Source organism: Rhinichthys klamathensis, unplaced genomic scaffold (genome assembly GCF_029890125.1).
Source record: "Rhinichthys klamathensis goyatoka isolate OS25496 unplaced genomic scaffold, OSU_Roscu_1.1 h1tg000505l_1, whole genome shotgun sequence".
Classification (NCBI taxonomy): Eukaryota; Metazoa; Chordata; class Actinopteri; order Cypriniformes; family Leuciscidae; genus Rhinichthys; species Rhinichthys klamathensis.
In genome coordinates, this window is record NW_026606986.1 from 820,952 (window position 1) to 830,253 (window position 9,302).

The 9,302-nt window shown below is 38.1% G+C and overlaps 1 protein-coding gene across 1 annotated transcript; it reads right to left on the reverse strand.

The window, feature by feature from the left end:
- Positions 1–3,095: 3,095 nt before the first annotated feature.
- On the reverse strand, positions 3,096–9,069 carry fgf8a (fibroblast growth factor 8a). Its single transcript, XM_056238061.1, has 5 exons — positions 8,267–9,069; positions 8,145–8,181; positions 7,258–7,438; positions 5,424–5,530; positions 3,096–4,175 (listed from the first exon to the last, which is right to left on the reverse strand). The coding sequence occupies exons 1-5, from the start codon at positions 8,296–8,298 to the stop codon at positions 3,900–3,902; spliced, it is 633 nt and encodes a 210-aa protein (XP_056094036.1). The 5' UTR covers positions 8,299–9,069; the 3' UTR covers positions 3,096–3,899.
- Positions 9,070–9,302: the final 233 nt, after the last annotated feature.

Below are 9,302 nucleotides of genomic sequence, written 5' to 3' on the forward strand. Positions count from 1 at the left end.
TGGAATATGGTGTACTAGTCCGGTGGACTCCTGTAATGATTTTTTCTCTCTCTCTCTTTTAGATACTTAAAAATAATGTAACACATAAAAGTAAAAAATAATGACATCATTTTCATATTTGGGTGAACAGTTCCTGTAGATGAAACATGGCGTTCCTCAATTAATTAACCCCTGAATTGGATAATTGTGTCCCAGATACTGGAAATTCTAATTTAAAACAACAACAAAATTAATTTATGGTTGGCTTTCCAGCTGAATTGTCATGACTGAAAGGAGATGAAGAAGGAGGGGGAATCTTCCCTTTTGATCTTTTAAGAGGGGTGCAGGGTGCTCTGTGTGGCTGGCAAACACATTTAGCCTGTAATTGTTCAGATCATTCAGACAATCAGCCTTAGAAATGCATGGGCAAACAAAAGATTACAGCTCCAATTGGAAAAGTCAACAGTTTTTCCATATGTCCCGTATACAAACAGTCAAACTGTCGTGTCCCATCTTCTCTTTGAACAGTGTTTGCATGTCAATTATAACTTTGTGATTGGCTGTTGGCTTGTGCGCTTGAATACTTTTGCTATTTTTTATCTCATGCATATTTTCTTCAGTACTGACCCAGTACTCTTTCCTGTGGATCAGGTTGTAAATTATTCAGCAGATTTAGACTTTTAATGGCTTAGTCATTGTGAACACTATATGGGTGCTAGAAAGAGCACTCGAGGTGGACTTATCTCCATCATTTCAACCCATGTTTCCTCCATTGAGCTCCAATTTGCAGGAAGGGTTTTATGACCAGGGTTAGGCAGAATGTGAAGTAAAGGCAGCTTAGAGGTCTGGGTCATCCCATTCTTTCACCCCTGCCATTCTGCCAGTTCAGCAGGGGGGCTTGTACAAGTCTAAATTGCTCCCTAAGCAAATTAAGAAGGTAGCCCTGTTTGTTTATCAGGGGTTAAGGATGACGGTTGCAGCTCAATAAAATGGATGAAAGCAGTTTTGCGTCCCCTCTTTCTCAGTGGAATTGCTCTTCATTTGCATGGCATCACAAGCTGCACAGAAGGTGCGATTTTTCCCACAACCTGCTGGATCCCCATGGTTTCTTACAACTTTATGGTCATGGAGACAAATTTCAGGGGGAAACTGAGGACTGATAATGCAGAATAACCATGGCAAATCATCAAGGTCTGTTAATCAATTGCAGACGTCATCAATGTGAACACACAGGGAGTCAATTGGTGGTTCCGGTGGTTCACCAACTCAAACCCTTTTAAGTGCTTTATTAGGAGTATTTTGGGGTACATCAAGCATGTGCATTAACTTTTTTTTTTCATTTAACATAAACATTTGGAAATCTAATGGAAAGAGTGTATCTTAGATCCAGATACTGGTCACCATAAAAAAAAAAAAAAAAATCATTTTTAATTACAATTTTCCCCTTACTATTTCACTTAAAATGCTCCTATGTGATAAATGAATTAAAAATTAATATAAATATTTTTAAAAAATAGTTTTAGTTTTAATTATAGCATCACACCTCAAAACATGTTGAAACTGATTGAAATTTCATGTTAACCCTGTAACAAACGTGTATGTGCTTGTGTGATTTGTTGATGTTTTCCAAATCCCTTTTCAAAAATCATGAATTAAAATCACACTTGGACCACAAATTTACTTTAAACCTGTTTAAATGAAGATTTGCATTATAATCTTCAGCCTGTCCTCTTAGTTTGTCAGTTTTAGATTTAAAAAGTGAATGCTTTGTCTCATAAGTAATTTATTTAGAAATGTCAAGAAGCGTTTTTTCCTTAATTGATTACCATTCATTGAATTGGATTACATTGTCGCTGAATGGAACTAAACCAGCGTACTAGAAAGTCAAAGAAACATTCTGTGGCTCTGGCCTTTCTAGGAGTTTGACCTCTGCACCCCGGCTGAGCTACTAGCATAACATGAGGCAGAACACATGGCATATTGCACCATAAAAACAATGCCAGCCTTCACTAATGTACCTGCATTACACATTTTTCAGTGATGCATGAGATGTGTCAAGCCAAAACTAATTAGAGGACCGGTTTTGGCTGAATCATTTAGAATTTTATGATGCAATTAATTTGATTAAAAGGGGATTGGGGAATGTCTGTTTTTTTTTTTCTCTGATCATAATTTACATAGCATTATAACTGCAGTAATGCATATCTCAGGCAGAGAGAAGTCATCAATAATCTTCCTCATCACTGACAAGAACGTGATAGTGATCTCACACCACAAATCCCGGATCTCATTTTCTCACTATATGCTGCCCTCTGATCTTGGCTTTCGGCTCCTTGAAACCCCGTCTGCAAACACAGAGCACCCCTGCTCGGACAAAACAGATACCCTCCAATCAGATTAAGCTACAGGGAGTTAAAGGTCTGAGATTAAACAAAAACACCTGAGCGAGGGTGAAGAGACGGGGCCAGGGAGCCGTAGTGTGTCCGGTTCAACCAGAGGAGAGACCAAACAGTGTAGCCCCCTGGAGAGACAGTCCTACTGAGCTGTTGACCTGAGCTGTGCCATTCCAAACATTCTGGGGGGAGAGACCCAGTATCTCCATCTCACTCTGTACCGGTCTCTAACCAGAAGGGTTATGCAAACAATGGTGGTATTTATTATGATGCAATTGCATAATGACAAGTTGTTTCATACAAAGACTGCACTGGCCTAATTTTCTATGGAAGAGGCCATTGACACGTCTAGAACACTTCTAGAAAAGACCCTTTGGCAATTTCAAATTGACGCCTTTTACTCACATATTTCATGTGTTATTTAAAGGAATAGTTCACCTAAAAAAAGAAAATTCTGTATCATATTATCCTCTTGTTGTCCATGCTTCTGACTATTTCTTCTGTGAAAAATTTATTGAAAAGTTTTTTTAGTATATATATATATATATTATCAGAGTCCAGTGGGATTTTGGACCCCATTGATTTACATTGTATGATCAAAAACAGTTCAAAGTATCTTCTTTTGTGTTTCACTGAATAAAAGAAGGTTGGGAATGACATAAGGATTTTCAAAAATGTTCAAACAAATTTTGAATAGTGCATTAAGCAAAAATGCAAGAGACGTCAGTATCCTAAGGTAAATTTATTACAGGTTTTTAAATAAATATTTCCATCATTAAAATTATTTTACACATCCTCAAATAAAAATATATTTATATTTGTATAAAAAAACAGACAAACAAAATGCAACAAATAACAAAAGCTTTTCCTACAGTTCGTACAATGCATTTACACACCATGGAATTTACAGTTTAAACCACGGTCGGAAACCTGCGATAATCAAAATGTAGCTGCCACATTTAAATATGCATTTAAAGCTCTGTTTGCTTTAACCGTGTTTATCTCCAGAGAGTTCCAGAATCAAGAACCAGAGAGGTTACTGAGAGATGAGCTTGGGTATCTTATCGCTGGGTGGTCGAGAGGTGCCCCGGCTGCCTGTGTAACCGAATACAGCCTTGTGTTGTCAGTGCATTCTCTCAGGCCCTTCAAGTCCCCTTGAGCAGCAATACGAAGAGTTATAAGTTACTCTAAAAACCATAGAAATCAAATGAAACCAAGAGCGGAAGGACGGATGAAGCCCACGCACTACTAAAATGTCAGCACTCACTCGTCCCGTGCTTTGCTTTTCTATACTCTTACATAGGTCAGTACTAAAAGTCAGGGGTACAAAAATAGATCTCTTTTTTTTCTTGAGATGTTTTTTTTTTCCTTATTTTTTGTTATTTCTGAAAATTCATAAAAAACTAAATGTTAGGTATATTGTTGCTCAGTACAAAAAAATGGTTTAGGAGTCCACAAGAGGAGTTCTGTTCATTGTTTGAGAAAGTCTCTCGCTCTCTGTCCTCTCCTTTTCTCCGGCTTCACTCTTCAACGCTCTCCTGAGTAGCGGGTGCGTTTAGTCCGTCTGTTGAAAGGGTAGTTGATGAAATCAAAGGGTCTGTGCTCTGCGATTTGGTGTCCCTTGGGCAGCCTCTTCATGAAGTGGACTTCCCGCTGGTGTTGCCTGGTTTTGGAGCCCTTGCGGGGTCTACCTTTGCGTGTGAAGGCCATGTACCAGCCTTCGTACTTCACATTCTGTAGAGCTGTATAGTTGTTCTCCAGGACTATCTCTGTGAAAATGCAGTCTTTCCCCAGACCGTTTCTCTGTGAGGACAAGACAAAGACAAAATTTGAGCTCCTGATTGATGGGAAATATGAAGCTTATCGAAAAGTATTTTGGAAAACGTCTGCTCCAGTTTACATAGGGGTTCCCCAAACGCACACACAGCATATGCTTAAGTCATTACGATCCAAGATCAAGAGAGAGAAATGACAGCAAAAACCAATGACTTTCCCCTTTCAGTAAACACCGGTGCGGATTCTTCCTCTGAGAAAAATAGTTCTTCTAATGTTCATTATAAAGGCATAAAAGGAGCCTAGAACGTTACAGTAATATTTTACTTTCTCCAGGACAAATTAGATGAACTACACTCAAAAAAAGATATAAAGGTTCATATTGGCATCTATGGTTCCTTAAAGAACCTTTCACATCCATGGAAACCTTTCCATTGCATAAATGGTTCTTTAGATGTTCTAAAACTCCCTTTTAGAATGTTTATTTTCAAGAATGTATAATATATGGTATAGATGGCTGTAATATAGGCATCGCATCATTTTACGTTCATAACAACAGGACCTTTAAACATTATCTGGGCAGTAAATGTAAATGGGGTAAGGAGCCAAACCAGGAGTCCAAACCTTTCCCCAGCCTCTTAACAAAATGGCCTGTTAAAAATCTAGAATCCAAAACCGAAAAAAGACTTGCATATCAACCAATAAAAAACAACAACAGAAAAAAAAAAACCCTCTCTCATGCAGGCTGTCGTTGGGCGGCCAATATGTCAGATAGCATAAGATCAGGGGTGCCAAGCAGATGGTCCACCTGGCAGGGTGCTGGGAGGTGGGGGCCGAACCTCCATCCCACTTTATTACCATTCACAGCAAGGAGAAGGCACAAATCCACATTGGAACAAGAGTAGCCAGCTAAAAAAGGAAGAAAGATCCCATTCTTCACACTCGATTTTACCTACTGCAACCAGGAAACGTCTGGTGCCCAATAACAGATACAAATATAAAACTTTTGTTTGATTGATTGTTTGAACGATCTCCTTGATAATGATACTAACAGGGATGTCCACAAGCAATTGAATGCTATAAACTACTACATGACTATATGAGAGGCGTTTCTGAATTTCTAATTTATCTGGTCTTTCTCTCCCTAGGTATGATTTCTTCTCATTTTCATTCACCAAAAATAACTGAAACATATGCTGTGTGTGTATATAATACAATATGTAAACTGACCATAATTGATCAGTCACAAAATTATTATATTATGAATTTTTCTCATACCTTCCCAATCAGTTTCCCCCTCCTGTTCATACAGATGTAGAAGCCTGTTTCAGCTCCTTTAATTCGAACTCGACTCCCAAATGTGTCCGTCTCCACTATGAGCTTGGCTGTAAAGAAAAGAAAAGAATATATTTTTTAGATGATGTGACTTCAAGTCTAAATAGGAACATTTCATGAGTAAACACACATGCACAAATGCACATAGAGATACACATACGGGCATAAATATGTGAAATCCAGAGGGACTACTCTTTAGGATTTATGTAAGCTTAAATTCTAGCAGAATGATAAAAACATGTGCACTTCAATTCTTCTGGAAGGAACCAAAGACTTCCTGGCAGGACTTTCAACTTTTTACCTTTTATGTAAGTACATATAAACAATATGTGATGATCTGTAATCACATGTCATCCACGTACCAACAAATAAACAATAAAGAAATGTGAAATATTTTAGTTAAATGCGCCATTTTGAAAAAGTACAAAAAATGTAAAGGTTTACAGTTAGAAGAAAATCAGAGTAGCATTTGCTTGGGACATTGCCCTTCCATGATATATATTCTCCATGCCAAGAATTAGCACTTGCAGCCATTCTCAGATTCTGCCCCCGTACTCTGAGTGATCGTAAAGAGCTACGGTTCAAATGGAGGGGGTCAGATAACCTGCTGGTGTAGAACCACAAGCCCAGAGCCGGAGCCAGGCACTGGCCCGAACTAACAGCCCTGCTGTCTCTACAACATGCTCAGGTGACATGGATGTCACCAAAACCATGCAGGGCTAGAGCCAGCCTTCCAAAAATACCACAACAGAGCTGGAAATGATTGGGTTTTTATGTGGCGAAACCACATAAGAGATGGGTACAAATAAAACAGATTTGATTTAACTGAAGTGACAAATTAAATATGTAACAGAAATTAATTCTTTTAATTCCATTAATATATTTTTGTGAGGACATTTTCAAACCATTACATAGCCTACATTTTCTTATTAAACTCATAGAAGAGGTAATCACTGATGTATTATTTTATAAAACCAAAGACACGTGTTAATCTTAAAATTTGATTCTAGAAATCTTTAAAACAGTTATTTAGGGTCTTTAGGCTCTATGAGATCTGTCAACAGGACCGAATGACCGTAGAAAGAAAGCGCGAGGGTCAGAATTCGGCTAGACATATTTTCATCCTGAGCTGGTCGGGAGAGGAGGGGAACGTTCTTCAGGAAATGTTCAGAAGGTTGAAGTAAGATGAGTTCTAATGGCTCTTCCAGACCCGTGCGTCTCTCTAGAGACTCACCTTCAACAATCTACAATCCATTTAACATTTTTTTGCGCTCCACTGCTTTTTTAACTTCACCAACTGACCAGATGCCCAACAATTCAAGTGCAGTGTATTATAAAGATTCACAAAATAAAGAAGCACAAATAAAGTTCCAGTTTTAACCAAAAAGGACATTTACAGCCTGGTTTCACAAAGACCTTTTTTATCCTATAGTTCTTCAGAAAACATCTATGTATTGGGGCTTTGGACACATTGAAACATAAGAACCTACAATGAAATGTGTGTGTGTGTGTGTGTGTATTTTATATATATATATATATATATATATATATATATATATATATATATATATATATATATATATATATATATAATTATCTCCAAGGATCCATACAGTGAACTCAACACCCTATACAGCTACTGGAGTAAAATGGAACCAGGACCACTGAAGTAAAATAAGCTAAATATTTCCATGAAAAACATATTTAAAATCATTCCTCAAAACTCCACAAATGGATTCATGATTGTGTATGAGATAAATAAGGAGGATGCTCTTACCATGAGCGTCACCATCTTCGGCCATGGCGTTGATTTTCTTGTTGGCCAGAACTTGCACGTGCTTGCCACTGGTTCGACTGTAAAGCTGGTAGGTCCGGATTAGTCTACGGCTGACCCGGTCCGTCACCTTACTTTGCTCACTCACATGCTGTGTAAAATTAGGCGGGGACTGAATGGTTACCTGTCAGAAATTAAATACCATATAATCAATACCTGCACAAATTGCTTCATCATTCGTTCATACGGGCCTATCAATTATACTCCCCTTCATATAGGCTAATCATTTAAAATAATGCAATCGAAATGAGAAAAGGTACTATCCGTAACCTAATCATTTTCAAGAATTTTCTTTTTAAAATTTAGAATAAAAAAAGATGCGCTAAGTGTTATATGTGCGCTAAATGTATGATTGCATACATTTTAAGTCAAATTGCCCTGAACGCATAAATTGAGCTTTTTATGTTATTATGTCCCTATACGACATGTTTCTTCACTGACTCGAGGCTGGCGTACTTCACGCGCTCATGCCCACGCGCATGTGCCAGTATGTTAGTGTTACCTGCCAGGTTACAGCGCCCACTGTGATACCCATCTGATAAGAACATCCTCTCCCGTCGCACTTTTAGTGCCTTTTAATTTAACGGCTATACGTGCACGTCTTTGCAAAACAACGGGATATATATACTAAATAAATATATAAATCTTAATTTAGGAGCGCGTGCTGAAGCATTCTGACATTACAGTGTCTCAAAATAGAATCAATATATAAGAGTAATGATGCTTTACAGTTTTTCTAAAAAAAAAAACAACAACTAAAAAAACAAAACAAGCTTAAAGCATCTAATAAAATGACAGTAAATAAGCATATGTGAAGATGTTGCACATACCTGAGCATAGTAGCAAAACGCAAAGAGGTGAAGGAATCTGCAAGAGAGCAAATCTTACATTAGTCTTTGGAAAGCAAAGCTGTTAATGCGTGAAAACAAAATTTAAAAGGTAATATACTTACAGATAACTCAATCGTGATGGCATGAGTCTCATGTTGCTGGACGGGAAGGGCCTCGGGAAAAAAATTGTGCGTAATTTGCAGAGATTTTTTTTATTTATTTATCAGGTTTTCCAGTTAAAATGTGTAAAGTCCTGCGCTAGTATCCAAACTGTGACTCGCAACATATGATGAACAGATCAACTGGCAAATTACGAGATCTGCTGCTCAGAAGCAGAAAAAAAGGTCCAGATTTTTTTTCAGACTGAGACCACTGACAAGTAAAAGCCCTAATTGGATTTCCTTCATAAGAACGAGAATAACAAATAAGTGCACTTAACGCAAAAACTCACAGCATGTAAACGATTTACTTTTCAAGTTTGAGCGAAAGAGATTCTGATGCATCTAATCATAGGCTACAGACTCAAGAAGTCCCGTGCTGTCTGTCCATGAAGGTGAGGAGCGCAGCAGAAATAGATCCTTTGACGTTTGATCATCCAGCCTGACTCCTGCGTGAATGTCAGTCAGAGGAGGCAGGACAGTGCATCTGATGAGCTTTCTTCAAGAAGCAGTGCTGCTGGACTCTCTTATCCCCTCCTCTTCTACCATTGCCAGTCAGTCTCCAATGTCAACCCCGCTTGCGCTGACACCCCTGGTTAAAATGGTAGGGTTGGTCCTGGAGGAACAAGCCCCCTTTTCAATAGAACAAAAGCAGGGGGGTCTCACCCAAACCCCCACCCCGAACCAATTTTAAATATGCCTTCACCTGAGCCCATAAGCACTCGGAGGAGTTTAAAGGACATTCATATATTTGGTGAGTAATCAAATGTAAGGTTATTTATAGCTAATCAGCACACGACTTTACGCAGGACATTAAAAAAATAGACCTAATTAAAAAATAAAAATAGAAATGATCATTCAAATCTTCAATAATCAAGCATCAAGTAAAAATGAGTTAATTCTGATTTCAAAACTGAAACCGAGGCTATTGTGCAATGCAGCAGACAGCAGAACTGGTTTGCTGCTGACTTGTGTATTGCAAAAAGAAAGTGTGAGACAT